General features: G+C 36.4%; 1 protein-coding gene across 1 annotated transcript; it reads right to left on the minus strand.

Moving 5' to 3' along the window:
* Positions 1-3,140: 3,140 nt before the first annotated feature.
* Positions 3,141-4,412, minus strand: LOC107809275 (16.9 kDa class I heat shock protein 1-like). The gene is made up of 2 exons (XM_016633881.2): positions 4,141-4,412; positions 3,141-3,554 (listed from the first exon to the last, which is right to left on the minus strand). Exons 1-2 carry the CDS (start codon positions 4,361-4,363, stop codon positions 3,283-3,285), a joined length of 495 nt encoding a protein of 164 aa, XP_016489367.1. The 5' UTR covers positions 4,364-4,412; the 3' UTR covers positions 3,141-3,282.
* Positions 4,413-17,652: the final 13,240 nt, after the last annotated feature.

Genomic DNA, 17,652 nt, shown 5'->3' on the forward strand with positions numbered 1-17,652 from the left:
AAAGAGCATACTCACTAGATTTCCCAAAGTGTTCGGGAACAAGACACCCCCCAAAAAGAAGGAACAATGCCAACCTCGTGTACCGGTTAATATGGAGATCCTCTGTCACGCTGGTAATGTCGGGGTGCAGTACCTCCATATGCTATCTGTTAGCTGTCACAGAAATGCGACTGCCCCTTCTAATGGCAGCCTCACCCTGTGGCTTGAAACCAGTATACTACCCCATCAAATCGAAATACTGGGCACACGTCATAGTTCTCATATACTGGGGCAGTGCAACGACCAGTCCATCAACACGCAACCCATATAAAACCTGAACATCCTGAAGCGTGATGGTGGCCTCTCCAGTGGGCAGGTAAAAAGTGTGCGTCTCCAGTCGCCACCGCTCTATCAACGCCGTGATGAGAGACTAGTCGAGCTGCAACCGCCCAATCTCAAAAATCCTAAGGAAGCTAGCAAGAAGGCGATGGACTGTGCGGGGATGAAAATCTCTATGCCTCAAAAAGTCCCACAAGTCGTCTGGTCTCCTGGCGCGGAGAGTCTGATCCAATAGATGTCCCTCCCATACGTAGGCGGACCTATGATTGCCCTGTAACACTAATATCTGATCTGCAACTGGTCCAAGATGCACATGCGGCAAGTCCATGTCGTCTACTGTAATTTAAACAATATTAATTGTGTGTTTGTATTATAATAATTAATAATTAATTATTTAATTGGATAGAGTAATTATCTATGGGTTCTAGGCTCGATATTTGAGGCCCAGTAGCACCAAGCTATCCTTAATTCTTATGTGTGTCAATTTCAAATATTTTTAAAATTTTGTTAGTTTAGTAAATTAAATAATTAATTTTTAATTGGACAGAGTAATTATCTATGGGTTCCAGGCTCGATATTTGAGGCCCAGTAGCACCAAGCTATCCTGAATTATTATGTGTGTCAATTCAAAAATTTTAGAATTTTGTTAGTTTAATAAATTAAATAATTAATTATTTAATTGGACAGACTAATTATCTATGAGTTCCTGGCTCGATATTTGAGGCCCAATAGCACCAAGCTAACCTGGATTTTTTTATGTGTCAATTTCAATATTTTTAGAATTTTGTTAGTTTTATAAATTAAATAATTAATTTTTAATTGGACAAGGTATACAACTATGAGTTCCACGCTCGATTTTTAATTTGACAACATATATTAATTTGTTAGTTCTATAAGTTTGTTTTATAAATTAAATAATTAATTTTGTAAAGTGTAATTGGATAGAGCTTGTAGTTAGTACATACTTAAACTACAAAGACTCTACGCTAAATGGTTCTATATTTTACTAAGGCTCTATATTTTACAACGCTAAAAGGCTCTATATTTTATTACACTAAAAGACCACTATTATTTAAGCAAATAAATAATCTAAACTAAATAAAACAACAAACATATGAACATAACATTCACGAAATTACATATAAAACAGTAAAAGATATTTCTGAACAATTTCATTAACAATAAAAATTATTTCTCAACTTTTAACTATTTTTTTAAAACACTAATAATTTAATTCGGATAAAAATAACATACAAATTTAATCACTAACATAACACAAATCAACGTGGAAACACATTCAAGAAAACAAATATGCATATGCTCTACGAGTTTCGACATAAACTAAATCAGAATACTTTTTTTTTTTAAATTTTTTTAATACCTCGATTTACGTTTTTTGAAATATAAAAAATTTGAAATTTTGACCCCGAAAGAAGGAATCCATAACAATCGAAGACTTGGGTTGTATGCGGGACCTACGCTCTTCACTTTTTGTGTAACGGGTGGGGCCCAAGGATTTTTTTTTAATTGAAGGGGGGACCAGCTGAAATGGTGGGGGGTGGGGGGGAGGGTTTAAAAGTGAGCACTGGTTCTGTCGTGGGGAAGGAGTGGTTATATTTTTTTTTATAGGAAAACGCAGTATAATACTACGTTTTCCTTAAACGTAGTACTATAATGCGTTTTCCTACAAAAAATTATTTTTTTAGTAAAAAGCAGTATTATACCGTCAAAATATAATTTTTTTAACTGTATAAGCGTATTTTATGTCCTACCATTATTTCAATTTCGGACTCTAATAGAAGACGTCTCTTAATTTACTTATGTTAACGAGGTTGCTGTTTATAGCCTTTGCACCAAGCCTCCAACCACCTATCCACCAAATGCCCATCATACCCCCCCCCCCCCCAAAAAAAAAAAAAAAGGAAAAAGAGAAGAAGAACTTTCTCCTTTCGACTTCTCCATCTGGTGGCCACATACCTTTACTCCCAACATGAGAATTGGTTGTTGACGTAGTGATACTAACGATTACATACATAGCAAAATTTTCTTATTCCATAATCTGATTTTATAGCTTTGTACTTTTTGAATCTTCTGACTGCCATCTATAAAATTCCTCTTCATCGGAAAAAAAATCTGATCTTATAGATGGCTGCAGCTCTCCGAGGTTTTTGATTATAGTAAATTTTGAGATATAATAGGAACTATTAGAAGTACTTGAAAGTAAGGCTGTTCATTCGGATCGGACAATTTTCGAATTTCGGATTGGATCAAATTTCGGAGCGTGTTTATTAAAATTTTGAATTTCGAATCGGATTCGGATTGGTATAATTTTAATACGATCCGATCAGAAATCCAAAATTATTAGGACATATATAAATACAAATTTTAATTTCGGATAATTAATACTTCCTTTATATTTTTTTCCAAATTATTACCTCTACAATTGATGAACTATATTGATACATAGTACTCTCATAATTACAGAAACATGAATTTTTTTTACTGTATTGCCTTTTACAAAAAAAAAAAATATAAATATTAATTGTAACCTTGAGGCAAAATAATCCAATCCGAAATCCGATCCAAACTTTAAAACTCGATCCGATATTAATTCGGATCTGATTCGAATTGCATTTTCTAAAATCCGAAATCCGATCGAAATGTGCTAAATCCGATCCGATCCATGCACGGCCCTACTTGGAAGTGCTCATGGTTCATCTTTTTGGCGGATGGATAATTTGAATTACACTTTATGTAAACACATTTTGTACACCTGATCCGGATTTTGATACAAAGTAGAATATTAGCTGTGTTTGTGAAAGTAAAACGATTAAGTAGCTATAAGTAGGCTTTATTCCGGTAATTGCACACACCAAGACTATGGACACACACATACACACTAAGCACAACGATGGTGACCTTAGCATTTGATTTATACATTGGACAGCCAAAGAGAAGAAGTTGTTAAACAACATCTATGGCTCTAACATTTCTTGTAAACACCTGTGTTTCCTTCTTTGGCACATTTACAGTCAAAACGCCGTGCTCAAGCCCACACTTGATCTCATCTGCATTTGCATTTTCCGGAAGCCGGAATCTCCTCATGAATGTTCCTCGGCGACGCTCCACACGGTGCCACTTGTCGTCTACTTGTTCCTCTTCTTTCACGCTCTCTCCACTTATCTCAAGTTTGTTCCCATCTTCAACTTGCACCTTCAAATCTTCCTTCCTCACCCCTGCCATGAAAAATTGCACTTAGCTTTACGAGTAACAATCTCGCAAATCTACACCCTTCTGAATATAAGGCGCATAGTCCTACTATGCACCCTATTGTTGCCACTTCCACATTTTTCTTTCTCATTCTATATATCCTAGTATACTACTACTTTTCAAGAACCTTTGTTGTTTTTTTCGAAGAAAAGGTCAACTCCTAGATATCTAATAGAATCTGGGTACGTAAGGAGTATAAGTGTTTCTATTCCAGTCTTATACAGGAGCACGTTTAGTCTTGGGAGGAAATTATACCATGCAAGTTTGACCTAAAGCCTACATGTCTTTGGACTAGCTTAGACTAAACAAGTGATATCATCTTTGTAAAAGGAGAGTGCAAAGAATTCAAAAGGCATTGATAACTTGAGCTAGCAACAATATAATATGCTTGTGAAGAAAATAAATCAAGAGAAAATCCAATATTTTATTTAGTTTTGTAGGTATAAGAAGAGGAAGAGGACCGACAAGACTTCTCAAAACATTCTCTTTTTTTATACGTACAAAGTTTTTTGTGTGTTTGAAGGGAGAGAGTTGAAATATTAGATACTTAACCAGGAAGGTCGACCCGAAAAACATGAGCAGTGTCGGTTTCACGCCAGTCAACATTAGCATGAGCCAAGGCCGAGACGTCATCATCGCCGCCTCTACGATCGCCGAGCCCCCAGCCACTCAATCCACCACTCAGCCCATAATCAAAAGGGTCCCATAAATTATAAGAGAAAGTATCACTAATCATGTCCAAATCTCCAGCTCCTCTCCGACGTCCACCTCCCATCCATGGTCGAAGCCATTTTTTTTCTTAAGAAACACTTGAATTAAGCCAAGTACAAATAATATCTATATTTATATTGTCTATATTTTTGTGACAGTTTGGACAAGAATGGTGATGACTGATGTCAATGGTATATGCGTTGGTTACTTCGTTCCTAAGCCACGTATTCATTTTCATGGCACTAAGATTACCATGCAACATATTAATGTAGATAAGATCAAGCCGTATATATGTATTGCTTTTGCTATATATATACAGCGTATGTACGGTCGGGCTTATCTTTTTGGCCGCTTCTGCTGCCACAGCAATTTAATAGCAATATTGGCTGTTTTTAAAATTTTAAAAAATATTAAAGGTTTTAAATGGTTACTCGAAGAAAATTCTAATCAAACATGAAGCACTCGGAAAATTAGTTTGAACCAAGTAGATGGAAAGTTAATGTCGCTTTTACAAGGTTTATATGAAGGGATAAAATTTTTACACTAAGATAATAATTAGTATGTATATTATTATTAATTAATTTGATTAAATAATTAATGTGAAAAATCCTCCACAAAGTAATTCAGTATATTGCTGGTTACCAAAAAAAAAAAAAAAGTAGAGTATGCCAATAAGGAATGTAGCGGTTGTTTGGTTGCATAAGAGAAGATTATAACATTCCTATAACTAGGGGTGTCAATGGATATTTAAAAACCGACTAAACCTACCGAATCGTACCGATCATTAGGTTTCTTTTAATAAAATCGTAAGTTTTTATATAAATTTATTAACAGTACCGATAATTAGGGTAGATTTTTTATTTTATGAAAATAAACCGAAAAAATACCGAACCGTACCGAATCAATTTACATGGGAAAAATATATTTATATATTAATATTAAAAATAATAAAGCATTAAATTTTTTCTTGGGCTTTAAAATTATAAAAATGGTTACAAGCCAATAATTAATTAAACCCAAAATCCTAATTCCCAAGCCTATTATACTACTCCTATTGAAGCTAAATTATTTCCAGCATATTCACTAGCAAGACACAAGATAATCTAGCGATTATGAGTAGCAAACTACAATGTATTGAATTTTCGTATTATTTAAATTTATATTTTCAAATATTTAATATTCTATAGACTTTATTCTTGAGCCTCAACTTGCTTAATATCTTTCCACCTGTGTGATTTATATTTTCTGTGTCTTTGCTTAGTTTCTTTTATGTTACTATAGAATAGTTGATTGATCTATACTCTAGCCATCTTTCATATTTTCTTAGTTCATCACCTTTTAAATAGTAAAATTGTCTAGAGAGTTTTGATAAGTCCTATAAAAGTAGGTATGTAATTGCATTATGCTTCTACTAGTAACTTTTAAATGATATTTAAAAATATATCAAAAATTAACCGAACCGTACCGATACCAAAGAGAAACTGACATGATTGGTAGGATTTTTAAAAGTCTAATTTTGGTTATACATCACAGAATAACCGAAAAATTGGTATGATACAAATTTTATAAAATAACCGTCTGAACCGAACCATTGCCACCCCTATGTATAACTAAGCAGTGTTTGTTGATAGTATTAAATAATATTTGTATTAAATTATGTCAAAATTTATATGTTATAAATTTTATTATAGAATATGGAATAAAAATAAGGGGTCATTTGGTTTAAAGATAATTTATGCTGGGAGTAGTTATATTAGAATTAGTTATGCTGGGATTAGTTATTCTGATATTAATTTCGAGATTGTCTTTTTAGTTTTATCCCGGGATAACTTATTCTAGGATTACTATTCTGCCTTTGACAGGTATAAGTTATCTCGATACTATTTTTAATCCTAGGTTAACTTATCCCAGGATTAATAACCAAACAAGGGACATGCAGTACTAAACTGTTATCCTATGATTATTTTTACTTATCCATCATATCAAACGACCCATAAGTTATTAGATTTATCCTTTTGTACTTCTAAGTTCTAATTACTTAGATACAAGATTTTGTAGCACTTAATTTGTAACGACCCGACCGGCCGTTTTGAGCTCTAGCGCGTCGTTCAGCAGTTGGAAGTCATGAACTACTTCATTTCAGGTATATTGACTTGTACGTATGGTCAGAATTGAATTTCGGGAAATTCAGAGTCAAATTGGAAAGAAACTTTTCATTGCGGCAACCTTAAGTTGAAGAAAATGGCTAAGATTGGAATTTTGAGTAAACGACCTCAGAATTGGGATCTGAAAGTTCCAGCTTGTTCGTATGATAATTTCGGACTTGGGTGTATGTCCGGATTTGGTTTTGGATAACCCGTGAGCATTTCGGCGTATATTGTGGAAGTTAGTATTTTAGAAAAATTTCATAAATTTGGGTTGGAAGGCATTTCAGAGTTATAGATGTCCGTTTGGGATTCCGAGTATGAGAATAGCTCCGTATGGTGATTCTGGAGTTGCGAGCGCGATCGGAAGTGAATTCGGATGTCCGGAGGTCATTTTGAAGTCATTTGGCTAAATATAGAAATTTAAAGGTTTTTGAGAAAATTCGACCGGAAGTGAAAATTTTGATATCGGGGTTGGAATGCGATTCTGAAAGTTTATGCAAGTCCGTAATATCGAATGTAACTTGTGTGCATAATTTGAAGTAATTCGGACTAGTTTTGATAAGGTTTGAAACACTTAGTCTCTTTTAAGGAAGCTTAAGTTGGAAAAGTCAACCGGATATTGACTTATGTGTTAGAGGGCTCGAAATGCAAATTTTATGGTTCGGATAGCTTCGTTAGGTGATTTGGGACTTAGGAGTGTGTCCGGAATATTTTTGTGATGACCGGTGTAGAATTAAACTTGAATTGGCAAAGTTAGTATTTTGGCGAATTCCGGTTGATAGGTGAGATTTTGATCCGAGGGTCAGAATGGAATTCCGAGAGTTGCTGTAGCTTCGTTATGTCATTTTGGACTTGTCTGCAAAATTTGAGGTCATTCGGACGTGGTTTGGTTGGGTTTTTGATCAAAAATGGAATTTGGAAGTTCTTGAGATTCATAGGCTTGAATCCGATGATGATTTGATGTTTTGATGTTATTTTGGTTGTTCCAAAGGTTGGGATAAGTTTGAATGATATTGTGGGACATGTTGATATAATTGGTTAAGGTCCCAAGGGCCTTGGGTGGATTTCGGAAGGTTAACGGAATGGAATTCGGACCCAAAAAGAAAAAAAAAGTTGCTGCAATTTCTGCTGCTAAGCTATCTTTGGATAGCAAATGTGCAGTCGTGGAGCGTAATTCGGAGGCCTATATCTTTTGATCTACAAGGAATTTTGAGATGATTCAAAAACAAAAGTTGTAGCCCTTCGTGTCTAGTTTCCCGAAAGATAAGGAAATCGTAATTTGGACATCTTTAGAGAAAGTTATGATTGATTGAAGATGACTGGTGGAGCAGTTTCTCCAGAATTTTCTGATTTCATGGAGCCGACTTTAGATGCTCATATCTCGGGATATATAAATAGTTATATGGTGTAAAACCTATCAAATTAAAGATCTTCGAGTCTAGTTTCTAAATCTTCAAATCGTTTGTAATTTGGATATTTATACAAGACGTTATGGTTGTTTAAACAGAAGGTGTCCGACAAGGAAAAATTTTAATAGGATGTACAACTTGTATAACACAAGTGCAAGGTATAACTCGACGAAGCACAGGCAGATTCTTTAAACACGGATTTGGCTTATTTCTTTCATTTCTTTCATTTGGCTTGGATGATTTTGGAGAGAATTTCAAGGGGGATTTTATCAAGCATCAAAGGTGAGTTGTTTCTACTTATTTCCAAGTTAAATACAAGATTATATGTGAATTAGAACATGAAAATCAGTAGAAAAGTGGGGTTTTAGGGCTTGTGCTTTTGAGATTTTCTAGGGTCAATTTGAAGGGTCAAGCGGGCTCCGATTTTTGTGTTCTTTATATGTACGGACTCGTGAGAGGACGAAGAACATTTTGGTATAAAAATATCTGAGTTTTGAGACGTGGGCCCGGGGCTCGGGTTTTGTCAAATTCATGAATTTTGATATTTTTCGATTGCTTTCGATTGGGTATTGTCCCTTTAGCATAATGCGACATATTCGTTGTGATTTTGGGCAGATTCGACGCACGTGGAGGCCAATTCGAGGGGCAAAGGCGTCGCGAGCTAAAGAAGTAGTCGGTTTGAGGTGAGTAATTGATGTAAACGATGTCCTGAGGGTTTGAAACCCCGGAATTTCACATCGTAACGCTATATTGAGGTGACTTACACGCCGGATAACGGGCGTGGGGTAGAGCACCATTGGGGATTGTGACTTAGTCCATCCCGAGAGATGTTTTTACCGTGTTTTCTACTTGAACTAAATTGAAAATCATCCTTACTTGGATTTAATTGTTACATTTGGGCTTCTTGCCAATTATTTGAATCCTTTAGGGATTGACATCACTGTTTTCGCATACATGCATATCATTTGATCTCAGTCCAACGTTTTAAATACTGTTTTGCAAACTCAGCCATCTTTCTAAGATTTGAAAACTTAAATGATATTTCTAAATGATATTTCGGGCTGAGAACTACTGTTTTACAAATGCCCAAGAGGCTTATTATGATTTCTGGACTGAGCATGGATCGGGCTGCGCGCCGCAGCAGTGATTTGAAACAGTGATAACAATGACACTATATGATATGACTTGAAACAGTGGTAACAATGACACTGTGTGATATAAATTGGTCAGGTAACAATGACTGACCAGGACTTGATTGATGCCACGAGATGGCTTGTTATTGCGCTTGGGCTGTAGGAGCCCCTCCGGAGTCTGTACACACCCCCAGTGAGTGCTGTCGACGGTAAATAAATATGGATGGCTCGGGCTGCACGCCGCAGTGGATACCAGAGGGTACCGTCATATGCATTGCATTGCACTCATGCATTTATTCCTCATCTGCATTATCCGCCATAATAATTATGTGCTCTTATTTCATTGACTGGTTGCTTCATACTGTTTTGAGCCTGAGGGGCTGATACTGTTATGAGATACTGAGCCCGAGGGGCAGATTTCTACTTATTATTTTGATACTGAGCCCGAGGAGCAGATTTCTACTTGTTGTTTTGATATTGAGCCCGAGAGGCAGATTTTTACTCATCATTTTACTGCCAAATTATCTTTTTTTTACTGGTTTAAAAGAAATTTCACATGATGTTTCACTGAATTATTATTTTAAATGATTTCACTGCTTCTATATAGAGTGTTATGTGCCTTAACGTGTTTTCTTACCTTCAGTTATTATTTATATTTATTACTTACTGGGTCGGAGTACTCACATTACTCCCTGCACCATGTGTGCAGGTACAGGTATTCCTGAGGCATAGAGCGAGTTTTCTGCTGTTCAGTTTTCATCGGAGTTATCGAGGTAGCTGCATGGCGTTCGCAGACCCGTTTTCTCCCTTATCTTCTGTTATTTATGATATCTTCAGACTTTGTTCCTAATTCCATACTTTGTAGAATTTTAGTAAACTCTATAGTAGCTCATGACTTGTGACACCCCGGTTAGGGCTGAGTTGGGTTGGATTTCCGTATTTTATCTATACTTTCCGCTATTAGATATTATTAAACCATGTTTATACTATAATTGTGTTAATTAATTGTCTTAAAAGGATGAATTGGGTTGAATGGCTGGCCTTGTCTTCATGAGAGGCGTCATCACAACCAGGTTCGGGAATTGGGTAGTGACATAATTACTACACCAAATAGGTAAAGTTAAGAAGGGCACTTGTGGAATAGTATAGAAAATTTATCCTTTAATTTGAAACCAGTTTCGTTATTAAAATAATAATCCAAATAAGGGAAATAAGTATAACGTAACATATCAAAATTATAAGGAAGATAAATGTTATAAAAGAAAATTTGTAGGAGGTGTTGGAATTATATCTTTAAAGCATGTGAGACTTTGCGTGTGTGTGTTTGGGGTGGGGTGGGTGGGGGAGGAGGGGGGCTCTGTGTGTGTGGGGGAGGGGGGAGGGGAGTATTCACTGGTTTACCTGAACCCAAATAATTTTTATGAAGATCTCTTTTATATATGTCCATAGTATATGTTAACTGAGGTCACTATAAAAATTTATAAATTTCAAATTCTAAATCCGTTTCTAGAGAGTTGTCTCTTCCACCTATACTGATGGGCAGGGCCAGGAGTGTTTCTCATTGTAGCTGAAACTCAACGATCCCTTAATTGGATCTATTCTCTTCCATTTCCCACATGTGACAAAATAATCCTCTTATTTTAGTTATAATCCCCTTAAAGAAGAAACTCACAACGTACTCCACTAGCGGTTCAACTTTAGTGAGCGATTAATCGAACAAGTCCAAATGTTGCACAGGTGGTCTTGAAAGATTGAAACTTGAATAGTGAAAATTAAAAATACAGATTTCTTTAAGCTAGCCCACGGAACTTGGCCCTCATATAACTCATATTTTTTTATGTTTTTCTTCTTTCTAATAATAATAATCCTGTTTCCTCTTTTTTTTCTTTCTTAGTAGCCTGTAGGTGAAGTCATTACTAATGTAAAATCATTATAATAAAGGGATTTTCTAAGAAAATTGATTTTCTATTTTTTTCTAATTATATTAGATGCAGTTTGATTGAAGTCTAATTGCCTTTTCGGCCAAGTTGCAAAAATCAGCTTATTTTGAGAAGTGGCTTTTCTCAAAAGTACTTTTGGTGAGAAGCAGTTTGTATTTAGCTAATTAATTTGAAAAAATACTTCTGAGCAGCAATCGGTGTTTGGCCAAGATTCTAAAACTACTTCTAAGGTAAAAATTGCACGGGGCGCCTTATTTGGTCCCCCCATTTAACCTATACCCATTTTTAAAAAAAGTTGTAACTTGTACCCACTTTTTTAAACAACTTCAGCCCCCTTTCTCCTCTGTCTCCTCCTCCTGCTTCTTCTTCAGTTCAGGGGATGATTGCCATAAGTATGTTTATCAGATTATTTAAAAATAAATTATAAATAATTACGTAAGTTAGTAGATAATAATTTGTGAATATTTTCACGTAATTCTGTTATTTTCACGTTTATTGTTTCCAAAATTTATGATTTAGATACTGTTGGCAATCTGATTATTTTATAGTAGTAATACACTATGAAAGAATAAGGTGATTATTTATCTAGTATGTTAGAAAGCTTTTTCAAAAACTTCAGCTTATATAGTGCTGAAGTTTTTACAAATGAACTAAATAACTTCAGCATCTTCTGTTGAAGTTTTTGAAAAAGCTTTATGACAAAACTGATGAATCTAGAACAAAAAAACTTCAGCTTATATAGTGCTGAGGTTTTTACAAATGAACTAAATAACTTCAGAATTTTCTGCTGAAATTTTTGAAAAAGTTTTATGACAAAACTAATGAATCCAGGAAAAACAAATTTCAGCTATTTTAGTGCTGAAAGTTTTACAAATGAACTAAATAACTTCAGCATCTTATCCAGGACAAAAAAACTTCAGCGTATTGCCTTTGCTACTTCAGGCCCGTCTACTAGAATGCTGAAGCTTTGTGTGATTGCCTTTGCTACTTCAGCCCCGTATGCTGAAGTTACGCGATAAAGTGGGTACGTTTGCAATTTTTTTTGCAAAAGTGAGCACAAGTTAAAACGTGACCCACAAAACGGTTATAGATGCAAATCTCCCCTTCTAAGTGTATTTTTCTCAAAGTGCTTTTCAAAAAAGTATTTTTGAAGAGAAGATATTTTTTTCTACTTCTCCAAAATAGCTTCTACTTCTCCTCAAAAGCACTTTTTTTCCCAAAAGCTTGGCCAAACACTTCAACTTTGAAAAAAGTACTTTTTTGACAAAAAAAAAACATACTTCTAAGATTGAAAAAGCTTGATCAAGCAGGCTATAACACTACTCGAAAGTTGTCAAAAGGCGTCCAAAAAAACCAAGCAAAATCGGTCGAAATCGAATAAAAACCGACCGATTTCCGACTGACTTTAATTGGTCGAAAAAATAATGGTCGCTAATGCGAGGCGGCCACAAAGGGTTGATATTTCCGACCAAAGTCAGTCGATAGTTTTCAACATTCTTTGACCAAATACTCTGACACAAACTAAATTTACCGACCGAATTCAGGCGGTATTCTTGAAAATAATTTCTAATTATTTTTAAATTAGCGATGGATATCGGTCGAAAACTTAATTTTTTTTATTTTAAATTGTTTATTTCCGACCAATCAGTCGGTATTATTAAAATATTTAAAATTTAAAATCAAAAGATTCGATTGAAGTCAGTCAGTAATTTTAAATTTCTGGGAATTTTATTTTAACATTTTTGGTTGACTTCGGTCGGTATGCGATCAATTTTCTGGGTAAATTTTTGGCAGAATACAGCTGTTTTACACCTACACCATCCTCTAACAACCAATCACATATAATGGCAGCATTACATTGCTGCCTTTCAACCAATAACAACAACAATAACAACAACAATAATAACAATAACAATAATAACAACAACAATAACAATTATCAAAACTATAATTGTAATATTTATAGAGTTTTAAAATATCCAACAACAAAACGTTTCACAAATTAAAAGTTCAAATATCATTCAATGAGTGTTTTAACTACATCATCTCCATCTCCATTGCTAGAAGCTTCATCATCGGCATGGTTCGAAGGATCACGACGAGAAGGATTAACATCTGGGGAAGACTCACGAGGCTGGGGAATCAGGAAAGCACCACTAGCAAGAAGATTGACTAGCTAACCTTGAAGGACATTAAATTGTTCGTCCCTCTTTTCTAGCTTACTTTGAAGGGTATCAAATTGTTTATCTCTCTTTTCTTCTCCAGCCTTTGCCTCTTCAAGCTCTGCTAACAGCTTTGCGATCTTTTTCTCCATAGCTGAGAGAGTCAACCTATCAAGTGCCTCGCCCTGGGCGGAAGTCCCTATACCTTGCAATCCAGTTCTGTAGCGCCGAAATAATCTCTCTGGAAGGCCGTACACTATCCCCTTTTTAGGACCACCGACAACATCCAACCATATCTTCTACGCTTCTTCGTTTGAAATGGAAGGTCGCTCACCTTGCTCATTCGGTGGCAAGCTCTGACTGTACTCCTCCACAGTAGTCTTGTTGCGACCCTTTATTTAGAAGATAGATATTAGTAACTATATAATATTATAAATATTAATTTTAAGTTATAGTAGTTATGCAACTTACATATGTAGTCTCCGCCAGGTCCTCGACCCATCTAGTTGGATCTGTCGATCCCTTCTTCTTACGGATATGAGTCTCTATAAAGAACTCATCATGAGTCATCTTCATCCCATATTTTTTCCTACAAATATAATACAACAATTTAACTAAATTAAAAATATATAATTATAGTTCGATAAAAATAAATTTAAATATTTTAAGGAATTACCAGTAGTCTCCTCGTAGTTCCTATGCTCCTTGCACCCACACAGTGCAAGGAGCTAACCTTCTCAGATGCTCGGGCATTCTTTCTCTGTTCACTCTGCTTCTCAAATTTTTTAGTGGTCCACTACCTTAGCAGATTCTCCCATAAATGTGGTAGAACCCATGAAGGCTTCTTGCTCTTCTTTCGAGCAGAACAGAAGGAATCAGATAGTCTCTTACAGTATTGGAACTCAAAATTTGCAAGAATGGCACTATTATGCCGGTCCTCCCAGGCACACTTAGTTTGCAAAGAAGTGTGTAATGTTAGATGAAAATATTATTAATATAATGCTTAAATAGATAAGAATGGTATTAAAACCATAAATTGGTTGAAAATTTGCTCCACGAGCTCTGGTGGAAAATCACTCCAAGTCGTATAGGGTGCATCATACAAGCGGCCAAGAGCTTCAGTGATTATCTTTGTAGTTTGATGACTAGGTATGAACCTGCAGTATAGCAATTACATTAAATAGACAAGACTAGCTATTATAATTTAGCAAAATAAAGAAGTAATAAATAAATATTACTTATTGCCCTCAGGTTTGATGATCATCCTATGACAACAATCATACTACACTTCCTCTTGATCATCATCCTCCGGTGTATCTAAAGTGTGCGTAAAAGGGGAGGCATCTGGCTCAACGCTACTATCCCGAAGGTGAAGTCTAGAAATGCTAGGAGACAAACTCTATAGAGAGGGAGACGGGGTCGCTGATGAAGATGGATGCGATCTAGACCCCTGCTGCAATCCAAACCACTGTTGTGATCCAGACTGCTACTGCGATCTGGGTGGCTGTAATGTAGATGGATGCAATCCAGCTGGTGTGAAACAAATAGAGTAGATGACGGGAATATCACCACATGACCCTGTGATTGCTGACTCGGTGTACCCATGTAACTATATGCAGGATTATGTGGAGGAAGTGGGCTATACCTCTGTGGTGGAGAATGGTAAGAGTATTACTGGGAGGGCGAATGGTAAGACTATTACAGGGAGGGCGAATGGTAGGTAGTCTGATAAGTAGATGGATGTGGTGAAAAAGATGTGTGCCTAGAAGATTGCTGCCGACCATCAGTAGCGGAGAGATGCGAGTGTGGAGTGGAAGGAAGCGAGGGTGTAGCACTATCCTCATGATAATAGGCATCTTATCATTCCTAGACCTACCTTGACCCCTACAGTTCATCTGCATAAATTAAAGAAAATGTAAGAATTGAAAATATAAATCTATATAAGTTGAGAGCGCTTGAAAAAACTAACATTCTAGTCATCTTCGAAATATCCTTCCTCATCCAAAATTTTTTCCTCTTCACTTATTTCATTTTCATCAGGTGATTCTTCTTTCATGACCCCAAATGCCCCGGTCGTGATGGATCCTATTGCAGTAGTAGGTAAGCTAACCCAACAAGTAACCACAATGAATTCTTTTTATAAAACCATTTCTTAAAAACCGATTAAGTCTCAAATTCTCATATGAAACATATAAGTCAACGAAAATATGCAGAAATTAGTACAAAATATACTAGCACAGCCCAACAATCCGGTGTCACTAGTCATGAGCCTCTAAATACAACCATGACTCTATTTGAATAATACAAAATAAGTCCGAAACAACAAAATACTAAAATAGGAAGTAGGAAGGCAGGGCTGCGAACACCGTGCAACTACCTTGCGATCTTCGGTAAAGCTCTAAGAGTGCTGGAGGCTCTCACTTTGATGCTCGGGCACCTGGATCTGCACACAAAGTGCAGGGAGTAACGTGAGTACTCCAACTCAGTAAGTAAGTAAAGTAAATAAGGTCTAAGTGCAGTGACGAGCAATTAAAAATCATATAAGAGTTTTCAATAGAAATATCAAGTCAAACTCAACAGTTCAATAGCAAGTTATCTCGTAAATCTTCAGTTTCAATTAAAATACTTTGAAATCATTTATTCAACATTTTTCAATAGAGGCTCAATGTAAAAAGGAAGAGTGAAAGCAGCAGAATGTCATAAACGGGCCCCTCGGGCAAGGTATCACTCATAAGTATAGCCTCTCGGGCAAGCCTCTCAGTCACTCGTGACTCAGCTCTCTTCCCACAGTACTTACACTCAGCACTCTGGCTCAATAATATCTCATAATATTAATAATAATCATAATAACCGCTACGGCATGCAGCCCGATCCATAGTTTATAGTCGACTACGCTTACTGGGGGCATACAGACTCCGGAGGGGCTCCTACAACCCAAGCATCATATCGCTGCGGCGCGCAGCCCGATCCAATATATATATCGCTACAATGTGCAACCCGATCCTTATAAGTATCGTTGCGGCGTGCAGCCCGATCCATTATATAATATATATATATATATATATATATATATATATATATATATATATATATATATATATATATATATATATATTATCGGCGGCGTGAAGCCTCATCCATAATGTATATATAATCCTCACCATTATGTCCTCAACCTCTCTCAGTCATTAACCTCACAACCACTCGGGCATATTAGTGGAAATCAGGGAACTCAGCCCAAACAGTTTTCATATATTAAGAAGTAGAGTATGAAACCGGATTTAAATAATAAACAGATAAAACATGACCGAGGATATGTTTTCAAAACAAATTGAGTGAGGAAAGTAATAAAAATACCCCTAAGGTCTAAACAGGTCGGCACAAGGCCCCAAACATGGCGTACAACCCAAAATATAGTATCAATCTCTAAAATACGAGATATCATAAGATTTCAAATCAAATACGCGGCTTAATAGCCGCTACGTGACGGACCAAGTCACAAATCCCTACCGGTGCATGCCCACACGCTCGTCACCTAGCATGTGCGCCACCTCATTTATCAAAACAATACGAAATACCGGGGTTTCATACCCTCAGGTCCAGATTTACAATGGTTACTTACCTCAAACCGGATGAAATACTACTCCGCGATGCCCTTGCCTCTCGACTCGTCCTCAACTCACATCGAATCTATCCAAAATCAGAATTACAACATTAATATATGCTAAGGGAACGAAGCCCATGAGAAAATAATCAAATTATACCAAAAATCCCGAAATTCGTCCAACCCAACCCCCGGGCCCACATCTCGAAATTCGATAAAAGTCACATCAATGGAATCCTTATCCTCCCACGAGTTCATACATACCAAGAATACCAAAATCCGACCACAAATGTCCCTTCAAATCCCTAGATTAATGTCTCCAATTTTCAAGCCCTAACTCCCCAATTTTTAGGCTTCAAATCCCCCAAATTTCATGTTTAATAAGTAAGAATCAACATAGGATCGAGTTTTAGGCTCAATAATCTTACCTCAAAGAAGTTCTCTTGAATTCCCCCTTCAATCTCCCCCAAGAAGCTCCAAAACCAACTCAAAAATGGTGAACTATGGCCAAAAATAGCGAAAATGACCTTTTAAACATTCTGCCCAGCGATTTAAAATTCCTTAATCGCGATCGCGGAAAATGCATTGCGATCACGAAGCACAAAAGCCGACTTGCCTCATTTAACCTTACGCTATCGCAATAAACTCCACGCGATTGTGAAGCTCTACCTCTCCTAACTTACGCGATCGCGGTCTAACCTACACGATCGCATAGAACAAACCTCACCATCTCACCAGCTCCTTCCTTCTACGTGAACGCGACCCTCACCCTGCGTTCGTGAACAACAACTTTGTAGCCTAACATGATCGCGCCTACACCTATGCGATCGTATAGAACAAAATCTCACCCCCGCTCGACTAAGCCTACGTGATCGCGGTCCATTCTACGCGATCACAAAGAACAAAATGCCTGCAACAAAATTGAAGAAAATCTGCAACTTTTCAAACATGAATTTGA

Source organism: Nicotiana tabacum, chromosome 20 (genome assembly GCF_000715075.1).
Source record: "Nicotiana tabacum cultivar K326 chromosome 20, ASM71507v2, whole genome shotgun sequence".
NCBI classification, from domain to species: domain Eukaryota; kingdom Viridiplantae; phylum Streptophyta; class Magnoliopsida; order Solanales; family Solanaceae; genus Nicotiana; species Nicotiana tabacum.

Bases quoted from the DNA above. Each gene is read 5' to 3' on its own strand.
- LOC107809275 (XM_016633881.2), bottom strand. From the start codon at position 4,363: ATGGGAGGTGGACGTCGGAGAGGAGCTGGAGATTTGGACATGATTAGT. The intron at 3,555-4,140 runs GTTAAGTATCTA...TTTTCATGGCAG, and splicing joins TTTTCGGGTCGACCTTCCTG to GGGTGAGGAAGGAAGATTTG.